This window comes from Poecilia latipinna, unplaced genomic scaffold (genome assembly GCF_001443285.1).
Source record: "Poecilia latipinna isolate Pla-1442-1.1 unplaced genomic scaffold, P_latipinna-1.0 Scaffold2400, whole genome shotgun sequence".
Lineage (NCBI taxonomy): Eukaryota > Metazoa > Chordata > Actinopteri > Cyprinodontiformes > Poeciliidae > Poecilia > Poecilia latipinna.
Window position 1 is genome coordinate 39,785 of NW_015115016.1, and position 18,210 is coordinate 57,994.

The 18,210-nt window shown below is 38.5% G+C and overlaps 2 protein-coding genes across 3 annotated transcripts in view; both read right to left on the bottom strand.

The window, feature by feature from the left end:
* Positions 1-1,966: 1,966 nt before the first annotated feature.
* Positions 1,967-9,091, bottom strand: LOC106937652 (bile salt-activated lipase-like). The gene is made up of 12 exons (XM_015019273.1): positions 9,001-9,091; positions 7,964-8,039; positions 7,654-7,801; positions 6,159-6,278; positions 5,893-6,090; positions 5,686-5,816; positions 4,907-5,014; positions 4,699-4,813; positions 3,929-4,115; positions 2,583-2,786; positions 2,301-2,501; positions 1,967-2,222 (listed from the first exon to the last, which is right to left on the bottom strand). Exons 1-12 carry the CDS (start codon positions 9,027-9,029, stop codon positions 2,039-2,041), a joined length of 1,701 nt encoding a protein of 566 aa, XP_014874759.1. The 5' UTR covers positions 9,030-9,091; the 3' UTR covers positions 1,967-2,038.
* Positions 9,092-9,389: 298 nt separating this feature from the next.
* Positions 9,390-18,210, bottom strand: part of gtf3c5 (general transcription factor IIIC, polypeptide 5) — an 11,853-nt gene continuing 3,032 nt past the window's right edge. The window contains exons 1-12 of one of the 2 annotated variants that reach the window (XM_015019275.1): positions 17,959-18,007; positions 15,229-15,446; positions 13,886-14,084; positions 13,600-13,810; positions 13,028-13,208; positions 12,806-12,910; positions 12,001-12,115; positions 10,995-11,075; positions 10,617-10,705; positions 10,458-10,540; positions 10,250-10,392; positions 9,390-9,687 (exon numbers count right to left, since the gene is read on the bottom strand). In XM_015019275.1, coding sequence (XP_014874761.1) covers positions 9,479-9,687; positions 10,250-10,392; positions 10,458-10,540; positions 10,617-10,705; positions 10,995-11,075; positions 12,001-12,115; positions 12,806-12,910; positions 13,028-13,208; positions 13,600-13,810; positions 13,886-14,084; positions 15,229-15,446; positions 17,959-17,992 — 1,668 coding nt within the window. In that variant the 5' untranslated portion in view covers positions 17,993-18,007 and the 3' untranslated portion in view covers positions 9,390-9,478. Of the gene's footprint in view, positions 9,688-10,249; positions 10,393-10,457; positions 10,541-10,616; positions 10,706-10,994; positions 11,076-12,000; positions 12,116-12,805; positions 12,911-13,027; positions 13,209-13,599; positions 13,811-13,885; positions 14,085-15,228; positions 15,447-17,958; positions 18,008-18,210 lie in introns of those variants that run through there. The other variant, XM_015019274.1, reaches the window with a different exon arrangement.

The window sequence follows — 18,210 nt, forward strand, 5'->3', positions numbered from 1 at the left end:
TTTCAACCGGCTTATGTAATGAACCTATGTGAAAATTGACATGTGAGAAACTATTTTTGATGTTCTACCTCTAAATATTAACCAGATTCTCAAGGTTAAATAAAAACAGAAAACCTCCATCTTTGTCTTAACTTTATAGCGTTTATTTGACTTTTATATAACATTCAGAAAAATGCATTTATATGATTTGTAGCTGCTTCACCAAGGTCAAAGTGCACGCGGCCGTCCTTTCAGAGGAACCTTTCATGTTGTGTTGCGACAGCATCCATCCGTCGTTTTTTTACCCTCCAAGGCCATTGGACGAGAGGCGGCGTACGCCTGAACAGGTTACCATGCCAACGCATGGGTACAACAACGTGAATGACTAAAAATAACTTTACCAGGAAGCCAGACTTGGTTTATACAGCTGTCCGACACAGCTTAAGTCCCAAAACACTGCACAGTATGTAAGGCTAAGTTTATGATACACTTCTTTATCAGTCTGACTAAATATAGACTTCATTAACAAAACATACACAATCTGTGAAATTCTGTAGTCTTTACCAGGTTCTAAGTTATTTAAATCTGTTTAGAAGAATACAACACGGCAAAATATTTTCAGTTAGCCTACCAAAACCTATAAGCGAAAAATTATCAATAAATCTATTAATTTTAGCCTCTATTTCATAACTTCCTGTATATTATTCCTCAGTAGCACTGATAATTGTTTTATTTTTTATATATTTAGTTGTTCTTTTTGTCTCTGTTTCCTCCATTTCAGCTGGTGGTACTTTTTATTTTTCTAAAAGAAGTATAACGCCAAGTTTTATGCAGCTTAGCTGAGTAGCCAGTCAGGAAGCTACATGCTATCATGCTAGCTAGCTGGTAGAGAACGGGTGTCAAAGTCATTTTCATTTTGGACCAAATCAGGATCATGAATGCTCTTAAAGGGCCGGTTGTGCCAGAATGTATATATAAAACCTGTTCACAAACTGTTAAAATATCAATCAATTCTTGATAGTGAGGGACTGAAAAGATTATTGAACATATTTTCAGTCAATCCAAGACTGAAAATCCTGGAAATATTTTTTGGAAATATTTTCAATATTTGCACTTATTTATGACTGTAAATAGGACTTTTAATGCTCGCTGTATAGATCATGGACTATAATTTGACATCAGTTGAGGCTCAGGCAGCTGTTTGATACCAGTAAGAATGTTTTTGACAATTTTTGAGAAAAATCTGTAATAAACTCCCAATTGTTGATTTTCCATGATAATGCTCAAGAAACTGGAGAGACTGATTGATATAATTTGGCCGTAAACAGATAAAAGCTGCATTGATTTGATTGATAACACAATAAGCACAATTAGTGTTTAGTCTAGAATCTAGAGGGCCCCATAAAAAAGCTGTGGCGGGCCGGATTTGGCCCACGGGCCTTCAGTTTGACACACGTGATGTAGAGTTTGCGTATCATCACACATTGTACACAGTTTTTCAGATAAAAAAATGACACATCTGGACTTATCCAGATGTGGAAGCTGAGTTAAAAATAGATGCTAAAGAGGAGAAAGTAGAGCGTGAAGTCATCAGCATTTAGACAAATCCATTTAATTTTCAGTATTTAAGGAAATAATTTACTTGTTTACCATTATAATGTTCCTTCTTGTGATGGATGTTATTATTTTACTTCCTAGTTCCATGTGTTAGGAAGTTATTTAGACTAATTTTAAGTTTTTAACCACCAATGGCATAAAGGCCAACTGAAATGCAAAAATAAGGAAGTTTTACATTCTTGATTAATTTTTCTTATTTTTCTTTGTAGTTACAATAACTAAAGCACTATTGCACCTTTACAATTAGTCGGTGATACTTTCCAGAGCAATGTTAACAAGGCAGCAATAAAAATCTAAATACATCCATTTATTTTTTAAATATTTATTCAGTATAGTATTTTTTGTATGAATTAAAAACAAGAAAGCAGTGTTTGCATTCCTCATGTGTTTATTTTTCATGAACCAGCCCCACTAAACATTGGCCTCATTGCAAACGCAGGTTTTATTCTGAGTAGATGGAGGGAAGGTTGGGAAAAATGCTGGTCCAGAAATTCACATAGCGCAACCTGAGCTTCTGCCTCACGTAGCCGGCGTCCATGTCGGAGTTGATCTCCAGGAACTTGTGACCACTGGCCGTAAATGTCGGCCATGTTGCAGGTACCTTCAGATCTCCTACGTTAGGATCTCTGCGAACCAGAGAAGAACATTTCACCAACCCAGATCTACTTCCAAGTCTGAAAACATATTTTGTGTTGCATTCGTACCCCGTCTTGGCAAAGTTGGTCCAGTAGGCGATCATGTGTCCAGACAGGTCCCGATGTTTCGGCCAGTACCCCAGCGGCGTGGAGAAGGGCTTTCCAAAGACGTACTGCAGGTCATCGGTGTGGTCGGCGCCCAGCCAGGGCTTGCCGTAGATTCCCAAACGGTTGGGCTCAGAGAACAGGTACGAGTAGGTGCGACCAGTTCTTAAATGGAGAAATAAAAAGATAAAACACTTTAATTATAACCAAATATGTTATATTTGTAAAAGGAGGCTGTATTCTTACCTGGCATTGGAGGCGTGGAGGTAAAGAGCAGCCTGAGTGGGAATCAGGAATATGTAGTCTGTTTCGATGGCCACCACAGTTTTCTTGAGGGTCTCCTGGCTGGGATTGGACCCCCAGTCCAAGGAGTAGGTGGAGAAGCCGTTCTCAAAGCCTTGGGTCCCTTTCTCCTTGGTGAAAGAACCCAGGAGCCTCTTGACCTCATCGCTTCAGTAAGGACAAGAATGTTGGACATTTAGATCTGATACAAGGCATCAAATCCTGTGCAAAGGTTTGAGTTCAACTTCCTTGTAGTTTTAAAGTGGTCAGTAGTGTCACCAGCCTTTTTGAAAGTGACCTTTCATGCTTCCTTAAACAGCTTAGGGTATATACAAAACATGTTCATTACACTTTTTGCACAAAATTATTCTCAGATAATGAGATTTTATCTGCTTTAGGGCATCTCGACACTTTAAATCCAAATAAAGAAGCTGCTGGCCACGCCCCCAACTCAGCGTCTACTCAATGGCTCCAAACAGATGCACAACTGTCTTGTGCCTTTGTAAATCTTTGAAAAGCAGAAGTGGAGCCTCCTGCACAGCCAGCCAAAATGCAGCAAGTGGGTTTTGCGTGGTACATCAACAACAAAGCACTTGTCTTTTCCAGCAGCCATTGTACATGGCATATAGCGGTAAAACCAACTGACAAGAAGAGTGCTGCTACTCTGCTTGGGTTGCTGGGTGACGGGCTGAGCTCCTGGGGTTGCTAGGTAACGGTGCAGTGGCAATTGATTGTCACTTAGCAATCAAATAACGTTTTCCAAACACCAAAAAACATGAACTTATTGCCAAAAAACAGCTGGATGTTTTTTTTGTGTGTGTTTTGTTCATTTGAGAACCAAATGGACATATAAAACCAGGTAAAAGGTGAAATTTGCATAATAAGTCTCCTTTAAAGGTTTTTCTTCGGCCTTTGGATGCTCAGATTTGGTCTAGATATTGACCAAATCAGTTATTTCCAGAAGACATGTTGTATTTTCCTTCTTTAGCCGGATTCATTAAATATTCCACATTTCTCAGAATAGAGTTTCTCTATTTTGTTACTCTTAGAATAGAGTTACAGTAAAATTGCATGTTTTATTCCAAACAATTTGAGCTACTAGCAACTGGACAATAGAAAAAAACAAAAAATGGGTAAATGCGCAACCAAAATCCAAGAAAAACCCTTGCAGGACCTCCAGAAAACTGACAGAAGTGATCACATCACTTTCAAACATTGCAAGCTCTTAAAATTAGAGGTGATTTGAAACTTTTACCTGCTTTCAACAGACTTATTGTGTCACAAATCTAGTAAATACAACTTGAACTCACACAGTGGTGATCGTCAGAAGAGAGTTGATGGACGGTACATCAAATATGGTAAACATGTGTCCGTCCATGTCGTTGGCTCCGGCCAAGTAGTCGATGTCGGCGGCGTTGTGGAACAGGTTGGATGGGTCGTCGGGCAGGAAGTCGCCGTCAACCACAGGACTAAGAGCCAGGTTGTAGATAAAAGGGTCTGACCAACAGAGACACTGGCTCAGATTAATCTGATTTAACAGCAAAACATATTTGCTTCAAATTTAAGAGACACTGATTTTCACCTCAAGTTTCCTTTTCATACTTCACTAAGAAAGTTTTTTATATTGAAAAAAAAGATGTTTAAAATCATCAATCAAAGTTATTTATCTCCAATTGACAAGAGTTTTCAACAAATGGGTCAAATTTGCTAGTGTTAGAAGTTCTGCTAACATTATAAGCTACACTGACATTGTATTAGTGAAAATTAGCCAGTGCTTAAGCTAATGCTAAAGCGCTAAATTGAACCATTTTGACACCAACCTCAAGTCAATGAATTGTGTCACAACATAGATTTATTTGTGTTCAGAAAATGATTCTTTTGAACTTGTGGTTCCAGTCAGTAAAACTTCAACATGTTGAACTTTATTCAAATGAAAGCTTATAAATCACCCAAGTAAATTAGCGCTTTTGAATTTATTTATAAAATTAATTTAGGCGAAGCTACGTGTTTTCAAAGCTAGCTAGAATGCTAAAGTGCCACTGTTAGTGCATCAGCAGATAAGAAGCAGTGTGGAGCTTACCATCAGGAGAGCTGGTCAAAGAGACGGTTCCTGCTTTAGTGAGAACCTTTGGATCGGTCATCTTCAGACAGTCGGCCATTCTGCTATCAGTGGGGCAGTTGACTTTCAGAGCAACCTGGAGAAAAAGCACTAAAAATGTCACATTGCTGATGTTTTACAGTAGGCATTTCAACTGATCCCTAAAACATGGGTAATAGGAGCCACGTACCTCTTCGGCGTACTTGCGAGGGTTTCTGTTGATGGACCAAGGGCAAAGGGCGACGCCGCTTTGGGAGATGGCTCTCCTAATAAGTCCCTTGTTGTGAGGGGTGAGTGTCTGTCAGAGAAACAGGAAGCACATTTATTAACATCCTTTCAAAGTAATTCAGAAAGACTTTTAGTAGTGATGGACATCGCTAACTAAAAAGTAAGTTGTGATAATGTTGAAGTGCTAATCATTAGCATTAGTTCCACTAACGCTAAAGTGTTACACTTGGACGGTATTCAGCAGAAGCTAACGCTAACGTGCTAAATTCAACCATGTTTAGTTTTACTAGCTCTGTTGCTGATTTAGCCTGGCTAACCATGGCAGGGTTGCACATGAGTTTTTAAATGTGTTTGTATTTTTCTATATACTTGCCAGTAGCTCAATAACATTTGTTAAAAAAAAAACAAGAGACAACATGAGAGGACATGGAACTGCTGCGTAAACAGTCTTCACCCCCTTCAAAATAAAAGCATGAATATAAACATGAACTACTTGAAGAAGTCCAAACAGTCAATAACCAAAACTTCTAAACACACATTGAACTTTATTCAACTGAAAGTTTATGAAACAACCAAGAAGCAAAGTGCACTAAACAAAAAATTAGCTCTGCTATTAGCACATTAGCATATTGACAGTGGTAGTGTACCCACCAATGGCTTTTATCCATTCAATGTAACATCTGTTAAACAAGTGTTTCTGTTCTTAAAAATCTGGTGAATGGTACAGGTTAAACCTCTGACCTGGAAGCTAACACCGGCTCCCCCGGCGGACTCTCCAAAGACGGTGATGTTGCTGGGGTCGCCTCCAAATGAGCGGATGTTTCTGTGCACCCATGCAATGGCGGCCTGCTGGTCCCACAGCCCATAATTTCCTAAACGAGATCCGACAAGGTGAAGATTGCACAAAGCATTGAAGGTACCAGGTGGATCTTTTTAAAGGGTTCCTACCAGGAAGAGAAGAGTCTCCAGCACTCAGGAAGCCAAGGGTTCCCACACGGTATCCCAATGTCACAACGATAACATTTCCTCTCTCTGCCAGTTCCTGTCCACTGTAGAGATAGTTTCCCAAGTAGTTCATTCCAAATGACTCACCAAACATGAAAGCTCCACCATAGATCCAGACCATGACGGGCAAATTGGAGGCCACTGGAAAAAAACTAAACTCAGTTGTGGTCTAAATTTGATCACCGCTGTAGGTAAATGTAGATATTTACATGAGCCAAGGTGAGGAACCCAGATGTTCAGGTAAAGACAGTCCTCGCTGCCAGAGACGATGGTCATGTAAGGGTCCAGTTGAAGGCATTTGTCCTTGAACTGGGTGGTCTTAAGTGTCCCTGATTAGGCACATCACAACCAAGGTGGGATTTTTAACTGATTAATTAACTAGTAGAAAATAATTCAATCAAATGGCAGCAACTCAATGCATTCATGCATCTAAATGTGATGACCTGATGAAATTCAAAGGGCTTGTTACAATTTCTCAGTTATATTTACTTCAGTAAACTTTTGGGGGAAAAAATACTTTTAGGAGTAGTTTTACTACACTGTTCATTTTACCTTTACTTGAGTAATATTTGTATAAAGTTTCACTACTTTTTAATCTATTATTTTGTAATTATGGCATTATTTTGTATTTTTTCCCCTAATTTTAGTCTTTAAAGTATCAGAATTTGAACATAGTTTTACATATTTGTCTGATGACTATTTTTAAAACATTAAATCAGATGTTCTGGTGCTCAGTACAGTTGCCTTTTTAACCAGATACTTTTTTTTACTCTCACTTGAGTAATTTTTTGAACGGCTAAGTTTTACTCCTACTTGAGTAAAAATATGTTTAAGTAGCGTTATTCTTACTTTTTTATTTTCTGCAACACACCTCGTCAGTGATATTTTTGGTGAACATAAAAAAAAGAACGAAAGTGCATCTTGGGAAGCTGAGATACCTAGCTAAAATGCTACTTGACACGCTATTGGCTGCCGTTTACAAAGCAGCCAATCCAGTAGCGCCATTCATTTTCCTTGGCGCTGATTGGCTGAATATAAGGAAGACCATTGACGTTAGCTTCTGCGATAGTGCTAACCATAGAGCTGCTAATTCGTCCTTATTAATTAATCCATATCAAGTTATATTCGGTGTGTGAGCTATTAAAAACAGGCAGTTAACAGTGTTGTTAGAAGAATTCTAAAATATTAACGGATTTTAGCTTTTCGTGGGCGAATGTAGTCCTTAATTTCCGTGAATATCGAGCGATCTTATTACCTTTAATTTTGTAGTTGATAGTATCTCATCTATCCAGTGATTTTAAGATAAAACCACATTTTGTTTCTCCCAAATACAGTAGCCATTTTCCAAAAACAAGTGACCACAATCTTGTTTCTACTGCTGGGAATGGACAAAATTGTTTTCAATTGTGCCCAAAAAGAACTTGCAAATGGGGAAAAAAATCTATTTGGTTAAATAAAATTTTGCATGTTTACTTTATTGCTAAGGAGGTAAAAACAAAACTATTCTAATTATATATATATATATATGTCAAAATAAATGTGTAATTGCATAATTTAAATAAATTACACCTAGACTACATATCTAATTATTTAAAGTAAGCAAAAATGAATACATTTATGTTGCTTCCTGGAAGTAAACAGAGTTATCCGGCTGTTTTGAACATCTGTCCTGGTTGTTATGGACGGTGTGTGAGGGTCACCCACCGCTCCAGCCTGGGTGACTCTTTGGCTTCTCAAACCTTCCAGGGATGTCAGCGAAAGGAATGCCTTTAAAAACGTCCATGTAGCGAAAGAAGCCCAGGAGAAGGTTTTGACCCGACACCAACCCTCCCTCGGTGGACACAGCCCCGAGCTGCAAGGGTTACAAACAGAAACTAAGACTGGATCATTTTAGGCTTAAATAAGTCCTTTTTGATAGAAAAACAAAAATGATTAGTAGCAATATAAGAACCTCTTTATCTCTAGACAATTCTGAATCTGTTGGGGTAAGTTTTGTTTTCTGAGAAGGACTTACAGAGGTGGCAGAGATGGCCTCCAGCAGAACAGAAAGAGCAACCAAAACCCCGAGAACCGCCATCAGGAATAAAACCCTAAAAACCAGGATGATTGTCAGGGTCGCTCTTTTAAATAGCATCTGACACATGTGCATACATGGCACATAATCATTAACCAGCTTGTGTGTGGTGAGTTTTCTTCAGATAAATATTACACTTCACATAAAGAAAAAAACAGTCATCATGTAAAGTTTAATGTCAGTTTTTCAACTTGATTGAAAATTGACTTTAACATGACCATAAATTTGCTCATTTCTTCAACTTCCAAGTCAGGAAAACATCCAGAGTATGATATCAGTTTCTCAAAGCGAGCCAAAATGTTTTTTCCAAGTGTTGTTTTTTCCAATTCATGGAAATTTACTTATGCAATGAAATAAACTAAAAACAGGCATATGAAGGCTACGTTTTAGGTGTGCTGCACCTTTAAATGAACTCATGAAAACAAATTCTCAAGGATAAATAAAAATAATTCAGACATGAACATTCAGAGACACATAAAAACGGTTACAAAATCAGTCTTCTATCACCTGAAGAACATTCTAGGTTTAAACAAGATATAAATATAGAAAAAAAAAGTTTATCTTTAGTTGAACTGACTACAACAGTGTCATTTTAATCAAAAACAGAAAAAAAATACTGTGAATGTGTGTTTTTGTGTGAGATTAGATTATTGCCTATTATAAACTGATTTAGAAAACCAAAGTAACTTAATCACAGCGGTGTCTTCACAGATCTGCCTAAAAACCAGGCAGCTTGTTGATCCAGATCGCTGCTGCTGCTGCTGTTCTCTCTAAAACCGGGAAGATCGAGAACATCACGCAGTTTTAAAGTCCCTGGAGCTCAAATACACCTTAAAATACTTCTGTTAGCTTATACATCGCTGAATGGCTTGGCACCAAAACACATTTAGGATCTGTTGTCATATCAACCGTTATGTTGTCATTTTTCTGCGTTTCGCCTCGCAGCACATCAGTAGTTTTTGGTTGTTTATATTCACCACAGAACCGCATGAAGCGCATTTTGCATCCCGCATCAGGCTTTGTTTGGACCATTTCTTTCCCGTTCTGATACTTCCTCCATCTGTTTCTGTCAACGGATGACCAGCGGCGCCCTCTGCTGGTTGGAGGCCAAATTACAACACTAAATAAGGTCTAACGGACGTTATTGGTCAATCGATTGGAACTAACTTTAATCTAGTGAACCATTAATCGACAATTAATTATTAGTCGATTGATTGTTTGTGATCACAGAATCAGGATGGCTCCTTTGGAAGTTTTCCAGGTTGGAGGATAATCTGGAAAGAGATTTTCCTAGATTTCCCTTTTGGACCACCGAACCGCAACCTGATCTCTGAGTGGAAGATCTTACTAGTAAAGACTCAGCAGCTCAAAGCTTTAGAAGAAATTGATTTATTTATTTATATTCAGCACAACAAAAAACTAACTTTTTACAGAAATGGACGCCAGATTGTTTCGTCACATGTAATCCAGGATTTCTGTCTCCATCTCATTTTCACTTCCTTCCGAAGGCTGAAACTCATCATTCTCGTTTTCCTCTTCATCTTCTTTGTTGTCACCCTCCTCCTCTTCTTCATCGTCCTCTTCCTCATCCTCTCCTTTTGGATCGTTCACCGTGTATTTTAAATGTCCTTTCCGTCGTCTTTTAGGGAACCTGTCTCGCTTTTCTGAAGGAAAAGGGGAGAAAATGAACTGAAGGATTTTAAAAAAAAATCATCTTTAAAGGTGACCTATTATGATTCCATGAACAGGTTAGGACAGATCTACGGGTGAAAACAAAACATGTTCATTACATTTTTTTTACACAAAATCATTCTTGGATAGTAAGATTTCAGTCTGCTCAGTTCTGCTTGTTTTAGGACGTCTTATCACTGTAAATCCAAACAAGCTGCTTCTGGCCACGCCCCCCAACTCAACATTTACATTCACACGTGAAAATGGCTGCAAAGAGATGGAAAATTATACAACTGTACATCCTTGAAAAGCAGAAGTGGAACCTCCTGCACAACCAGGAAGAGTGAAGCAAGCTGTTTGTGGTTTCTGGCAGCCATTGTGCAGCGCATACAGCGGTAAAACCAGCTGACCAAATGTTCCAGAGCTCAGCCTGGGTTGCTAGGTGAGGATCGCATAAACTCAACTGTGGGTGGGATTTCTCACTATGATCAAAGCTGTAACCTTTGATCCAGTGGATTATGAAAGAAGGAAACACACTGAAGTTGTTTTTCATACCTGGTTTCTTCTCCTTGACCACCTTCTTAATCATAGCGGAGATGACGTCTCTCAGCTTGTCCGTGGTGCCGACGACACACCAGCCGTCGCGCTCGTCACACTCCTGCTCCTCGCCGTCGTTCTGGCTTATCACCTCTCTGATGCTGGGGAAGCAGAACCGTTAGCAAACTTTGGTGACAGCGGGACAGAGTTTAAAGACGCCCGGTACCTGTCCACGTCCAAATCACAAAGCTGGTAGAACATCTGTCTGTGTGGAGGCAGCAAACCGTCTCTGAAGATGTACGCAGACTCCTGCACAAGCAGAGGAGGTCGTTTCAGAGCAAAATGCTTGAAATTGTTCATTTTCTTGGTGTTTTTGTTGACCGACCTTCAGCTGGAAGGAGACGGGAGGCGGGTCGCGACTGGTACTGGGACCTTCTGGGGCGGGAATATCCAACAGGCTGGCAGCCGGAGGAGCTTAGGAAAAGATAAGTGGCAGCTTCAGTTTCAAGATGATATCACTGTGAAGATTATTCTGTTTCTTAGCATGAAATAGGGCTGCGGAGTAAATAAAATCAATATATGTCAATCAATCAATATCAATAGATAATACAACTGAGAGAATATTCACACCAAATATTTCAATGTAACTCCTTAATAGTTATCGATATTGACTGACATGAAATGCTTACATCACAAGATTTTCAGCTCTACAATCAAAATGCTTAAACAAATTTGCATAAATTTGCATGAATCACATTGAAACCTGTTTTGTTCAGCGTGGTCGGCAGGCTGTAGCTCAGGGTGCTCCTCTTGGCTTTCACCGGTATGTTGGGCGGAGTGCAGCCTTAAAAACGAAGAAAAACACGGTGAAAACGTAACACGCCACAAACAGTTGGCCAGCACTCAGCATCTGGGAGGCCAGACAAAAAAACATGACGGTAGTCCTGGTAACAGGAACAAACCGAAGAAAACAAGCCAATACCAGCATGAAACTGGTTTTAGGATGGATCAATAAACCTGTAAACCTATGATGTCATTCTCTAAGCACTCAACCCCATAGAAAACCTGCCAAAAGTCAAAAAAATGTCAGAAAACAACAATTTCAACCAAAACTCTAGAAGAGAGATCAAATATCCAGCCAGAGTTACACAGGATGTTTGAATAGATTTGAGCCTGAGATTTAGAGAAAACAATTACAATTCATTGGACAATTAGTTGTTTATAGGGTTGAAATGATTAATTGGATTAATTGTGATTGTTTGGTTATTGAAATAATCAAGTAATTTAGTAATCGATTAATCGTCAACATGAGTATTCAAACTTAATAAAGGTTATTTGCAGAAAACAAAAACACATTCAGAGCAGAACTTAAGCCAAAATACTGTGCATTATATACATATATATACATTGTTTGCATATAAGGTAACAACACCTTAAACTTAAATATGCTTTAGCCAAAACTTCACCTGCTTCACATTTTTAGACATTAAAATGTTTTTCTTAATTCAAAAATGAATTGAATTATTTATTTGCATATTTAATAAAAAACTATTAAGTGGTAAATTTAAAAATATGTAGAGTGTGCCATTTTTTATATCCGATTTATCATCAGAATAATCGATACATTAATCGATTAATCATTACTTGCAGCCCAAATTTTCTTCCAGATTAGGAAAAGATCGGTTGCAATAAACCCTGAACATCACCAGATTATTGATGACGTTGTTGCTTCACCAGGAACCTGGTGGCTGGTGTTTGGTTCCTCTCACCGTATTTGGAGCTGACCCGGATCCTAAAGTCCAGGATCTGGTATTTCTTGGACTCGGTGGTCTTTCTGGGGTCGTAGCCGAGCCGAACCCACAGGCTCCTCCAGGGTCCGGTCACCTGGAGAAAAAACACCTGGAGGTTAGAAAGCAACAACCGACACAATCCTGTCAAGGCCTGTTATTCCTGTCCATATGTGCCATATTTTTTCCTTCCACTAAACCTTCCATTTATTTGATTCTGCTGGATAGCAAAGAGCTTTTGTGTTTTACCCTGAGTGTGTTTATGAGTCTGCTGGAGTTTGACACAATGTCACATTTCTGCTTTAAAATTTAATATTTAAATTGATCTTTATTTGTAGTAACAACTTTCTGAGATTCAGAAATAATGTTAGAAGTTTTACTTCCTAGATTTAATCATGGAAATAAATTTACCTTTAAATTATTGTGTTGTTTGTTGATATGCATGAGTGGTGGAAGTATTTTGTTCAGACTTTTAACGGCAGAAAGTATTTCATGAAATTAAAAGACAAAAGAAAGAAAAAAGGGAGGAGGAAGAAAAGACGAAAGATAGAAAAGATAAAAGATACAAAGAGGACAAAAGAAAGAAGGAAGAAGGAGGAAAGAAAAAAGAAAAGAAGAAANCAAAGGAAGAAAAATACAGACGGAGGAAGAACAAAATAAAAAACAAGAAGAAGAAAGAGGAAAAAAGACAGAACAACTGGAGGCCCAGCAGTTTTTTGCCTCTAGTTGTGCAGCAGCGTTGTGCTGCGGTCTCCAGGTTGCGTTGCCTGCAGGACGTGCTGCTCACCATGTAGTAGGCGTAGACGGGCAGCAGCAGCTTGAGCTTGTCCGGGTGGAGGTCCAGGTTGGCCTTGAGGGCGTTGCGGGACCAGATGGGCCGACTCTCAAACATCTGAGCAGCAAAATGTTTTCCAGAGATTAGATAAACCAAAACCATTCAACACTGCAAACAGAATCAGACGCTCCAACTTTCCAGTCGGGCCGGCCGTGTTTTCAGCTGAACAAATACCTTCTTGACCTTCTCCTCGCTCTCCAGGTCCTGCTCCTTCAGGCACAGCCGGCCCCAGTTGACCCGCGCCGCCTCCAGGCACTCGGTGGGAACGGCGGGGTCCGTGAAGCTGATGAAGATGGCGTTGTGGGGCCGCCGGGCGCGGTTCAGACCGATGAAGTTCTTACTGACGGGCAGAGGGCTGCGAACGCAAAACAAGAAAACATTCACAAAACAAATCAAACTCCCTCGTTCCTCTATGGAAGAGGGTCAGGGCCACTGACTGATAATGTCAGGAAAGTCAGAATCTGGAGGAAAAACGATCTGAGATTAACGTTAGAATTCTGAGAAAAAAAGTGGGAATTCTGAGAAAAATAAAAAATAACAGAATTCTGGGGGGAGAATCAGATTTGTGAGAAAATAAATTGGAATTCTAAGAAAATTAAGCCAAAATTCTAGGAAAAAAAAAAAGCAGAATTCTGAGAAAAAAAGAATCTGAATTCTTTGGTTAAAGTCAAAATTCTGAGAAATGTCAGTTGTTTTTAGTGGCTCTAATCCTCTTGCGTATTCTGCCAGGCTTAAGGTCGACCTACAGCGACGACGTCAGCTTCTGAACGGCGTCGGGTCGGTAGAAGTAATCCACCGGACTGTCGAGGCGTGAGAAAATGGCCGGGGGCAGGAAGTACGGGACGTCCTGCGCGAAGAACGCCTGGTTCTCCGCTTTACGGAGGATGATTTTGTCGTACAGAGACACGTTTTTTCCATTCTGGGAATCCACAGCAAGGCACTGGAAGTCTACCATCCCTGCAGAGCAAAAACACGTTTTCGTTTTCTGTTAATTTAACAAATGAGACGCAGTGAAGCGGGTTCAGACTTCACCCTGGAACTTGTACGTGGTTCCTATGATTCCCATGATGTCCATCTGGATCTGAGCGTCTTTGGGGTCTTTCTTTCGGACCCGCCGTCGCACCCTGAGGAGGAGGTTGCTCGACGGGAGCCGGTTCCCACACAGAGAGTGGCAGAAGGGGTCACGGGGTCGGAAACGCATCTCCAGTCGCCTGCTGGGGTCACTGAATGTCTGTGGGAAAACCAGGAATACGAGTTCAATAATCAATAATCAATAATCAGATTTGGGAACCACAATGACAAAATAAACTTTCCATCTTTAAAGACGTAAGCAGGTAATTCTAGTACTGAATGCTAAATGTTAAAAGAAAAAACATGAGGACATAGTTTTAAAGGAGTGTATCAGCGCTGTCAATCATCCTCATGTACTCAATACTAAATGGTCCAACGGTGGAGAAACAACTTACAGTCATTGGTGGACATGCTAACTAGGATTAGCTATAGCTTTAATATATTAAAGCTGAAATGACATGCTTCATTTGTAATAAATTCAGAGGTGGGTAGAGAACCCAAATATTGTACTCAAATAAGAGGAGAACTACTTCAACATGACTTTACTCAAGTAAAAGTACAAAGTAGTCATCCAAGAAATGACTCAAGAGTAAAAAGTATCTGATATAAAGTCTACTGAATAACTAATACTTAAAACTTACATCATCAGATGAACCAAAATATAAAGGGAAGTGGATTTTTTTTATCTTAAGGACGAAAATGACAATAATTCATAACAGTCACAAAAAATAACAAAAATAGGCAAGAGAAATTTTTCCAAATGAGTTTCATTCAGGAAAAACTTCTGAAAACTGCAGGTGTGCGTCTGTATCTGGTGAAGTTTTGTTTAAAACATGTTTGTTCTTCAATCAGTGGGTAAAAAAAGTCCAGACATTTTACTCAGGTAAGAGCAGAAATTTAAAAAAAAATACTCGAAGAGCAGTGTAGTGAAAATACTCCTAAAGTGCATCTTTTCAGACCAGTTACTCAAGTAAATGTAACCGAGTAAATGTAACTAGTTACTAACTTACTACCCAATTCTGCTGAAATATTGACCCGCTTTTCATATTTTTCTGTTCCCCATGACAAACATGTTGTCCCTGTTAAGTAAGAACATATTTCCTCTTTTAGAAAGATAAAAAGTAGATCGTTTCCCTGAACTCCAAAGGGGAACAGAATATTTCAGCCTGACGTTCACACCCGGTCATGTTTTGTTACCCCATGGGTTATTTTCTGTTATGTTTCGGTGAAATTTTTTGGTGAATTTGGACACATTTAAGGCATTTCACACAAAACCCGAACCAGCAGCGGTTGGTTCCGCTTACTTTCGTCACCGTGTGTTCTCCTCCCAGAGTCTCCAGCATCCTCTCCACGCTGGTCACCATCGCGGGATACTCCACGCACACCAGCTTCTTGTTCCGCAGCTCCACGGCGGACGAGCCGCCCGGCGTGGCCCCTCCGGTCCGGCCGGACAGGCTCAGCTCTTTCAGGGTAAAGTTTAGCATTACATCCCTCTGATCCATAGCACCCGGAGTCGCCATTGCTCCCGTTAAAAGCGAGAGAAAACGAATAAGAAATGTTCACATTCACGCCGTACGCGGACGGTGAACAAAATAAGCTCGGGCGGAAACAAGTTTGCGATGTAAAAGGTTCCGCTTCCATTTCCGGAGCCAAATTCTATGATTCACTAACAGGTATGAAATTAAAATAAGTAAGTCAAAATAGCTAGCTAGCCAGATAGCCAGCTTTCGTAGACGCGTATGTTGGTTTCACATGTTTATACGAAAAAGTCAGACTTGAATTACAAGATTAAACCAAAAAGCAAAAGAATTTAGTCAATTAACTTTTGGCTCACTATTTTTATATTGTTTTAATTTTTCCACAAACTTTTAGAGTTGACGTTGCATAAATATTGTAAAATATTTTATTCTCTATTTTACTGTATTTTCTTTTGTATATTTCTATTTTCCTGTCATTCTACAAAAAAATCATACCCATCTTTTTTATTTCTAGCAGTAGTTTAGTTATTGATATTTTAATTTGAGAAACAGTAATGTGTTTTTGTGGGTTTTACATACACTTTCAAAACCAAAAATTGAACATGTATAATTTAATTTCAAAATAAGATTAATTGGTTAGTATTTTTAAAATATTCAGACTATAATTAGTAAATAATAAATGAATCAAAATTATTATTTAGTTTCAATGCCAGCTAATAACAATGACAAACAACTGATTCTTCTTTTTGTAAAATAACTGAAAACAATAATGATAAAAAGCATGAAGGAAAACGTTTATGGATTCATCAAGGAATTTCTTTTTATACATGATTTTTTTTTTAAAGTTTCTGTATAATGACGTAAATCTACACCACAACCACCTGAAGCAACCAGAGGCTTTTTTAAATATAATTTTACAAATGATTTCATTAATAATTCCTCTGGTTTTATTTATAGATTTTTGAAGATTTTAATATTTTTACTGCACTTCCACTCGCTTAAAGTTAAATTCTTGTACCAGAGGGGAAAAAATGGAAAAAAATCAAGTTTTTAAATCTGTTACTGTAAGAATGATGTTGCTTTGCCATTTCTGGCCACATGAGGGCAGCATTCTCAAAACTATCGCGAGACAACACCTGTCTGTGTGTGTGTTTTTTTATTTTATGTTTTTTTAAAGCTTACACTTTGCCAACCTGTTCTTTAAAAATTCTTTATGTAAATACTTTAGATTTGCAGCTGGGCGTTTCAGCTGCTGGTAAAAGTGCGTTCAAGTAATCTGAGAAATCCTGTGTTTTTAAAAGGATCTGAATAAACAAGATTTTTCCTCAGTCGCGCCCTGGAACTGTCAACAGATTATCATCCCATGAGGAAGAAACAGAGACGCTTCGTTCGTCTGAGTGTTTACAGAGTTATCTAAGATGCTGCTGGATATTCATCCGTCACTTTATTTATTTTAGTTCAGGTTTGTTTTCTTCTACAGACATGATACATCAATGCTGTGCTATTAGGTTATTTTTAACTCTTAAATGAAGAAAAATTCAGCATTGATTTGATTTAGTTGTAGCAATTAGTAAAAATAGATCAAACGTTACTGATAACTGATCGGGATGCAAGTTATTGATGAATGAGTTAATCCAAAGTTGATTGCTCTTATAAATCGACTAACGATGAATTCATAAGCGGCTATTTTCTCAACAGTACGTGGACAGACCGTCTTTCCAAAACATGAAGGGCAACATCTGTAACAGGCTGAATTAAAAAGAAGAATCTTTGGTAACACTTTATTTGAAGGGGGGTTGAATAAGACTGACATAACACCTGTCATGAACATGAATAAGCCTTCATTAATATTTATGACTGTTGTTGTCATAAAGCGTCATTCGGTAAATTATGACACTTTTAATACAAAGTTGACATTATTCAAAATGTCTTTATGACAACTTGACATTAACCAAGAAATCATTACTGATATAAATTTGTTATAAAAGTATTACTGATTGCACTTTAAAAATTAGGTATCTTTATGTTATTAAAGATAAAGTTTAAACAGTAATGATTTCTTGGTTAATGTCAAGTTGTCATAACAAAGACATTTTGAATAATGTCAACTTTGTATTAAAAGTGTCATAATTTACCGAATGACGCTTTATGACAACAACAGTCATAAATATTCATGAAGGCTTATTCATGTTCATGACATGTGATATGTCATGTTTATGAAAGTGTCATGACAGTCTTATTCACCCCCTTCAAATAAAGTGTTACCGAATCTTTAAAACAAATGTGTGTCAGTTATTAAATGCTAACTGAATAAACAAAAATTTGTGGTTTTCTCACATTACTAAACGTAAACAGTCCTCAAAATCAACTTGTGCTTATTGGTGTCGTGTCTTTTCCATCATATTACGCTTTCCTGTCATCACATCCTCGCCTTTGTAGCTACAAACAAATTTTTATTTGAGACGTTGACGCTGCACGGCTGACTGAGCCCTTTAAGGTGATAAATTAAGAAGTCGAGTGTTTATATGTCCAAATAAGTTGTGAAATGAATCTTACACCCCTCTCCGGACTCGGTTCTCTTCCCCGCCATCTTTGTTCTATCAACCACATCAACGGCTTTGCTTAGGGATGACTAGCGGCGCCCTCTGCTGGATGGCGGTCAAATTACAACACTGAAGGGCGGTCCAAGCCAGGACAAAATCAACTCAAGGGTACTTGGTCCGAAATATATCTTTTCTGTTTTTCTTTTAACTAAAACCAAAAGTTTTATTGGGCAATTTCTTTCTGCTTAACAATAAACTAAGCATG

Excerpts from the sequence above, each read along its gene's own strand:
- LOC106937652 (XM_015019273.1), bottom strand. The coding sequence starts at position 9,029 with ATGCAAAATGCGCTTCATGCGGTTCTGTG. Across the intron at positions 7,802-7,963 it reads AGGCCATCTCTGCCACCTCT|CTCGGGGCTGTGTCCACCGA; the intron begins GTAAGTCCTTCT and ends TAACCCTTGCAG. Across the intron at positions 4,116-4,698 it reads TTTGACCAGCTCTCCTGATG|ACCCTTTTATCTACAACCTG; the intron begins GTAAGCTCCACA and ends TCTGTTGGTCAG.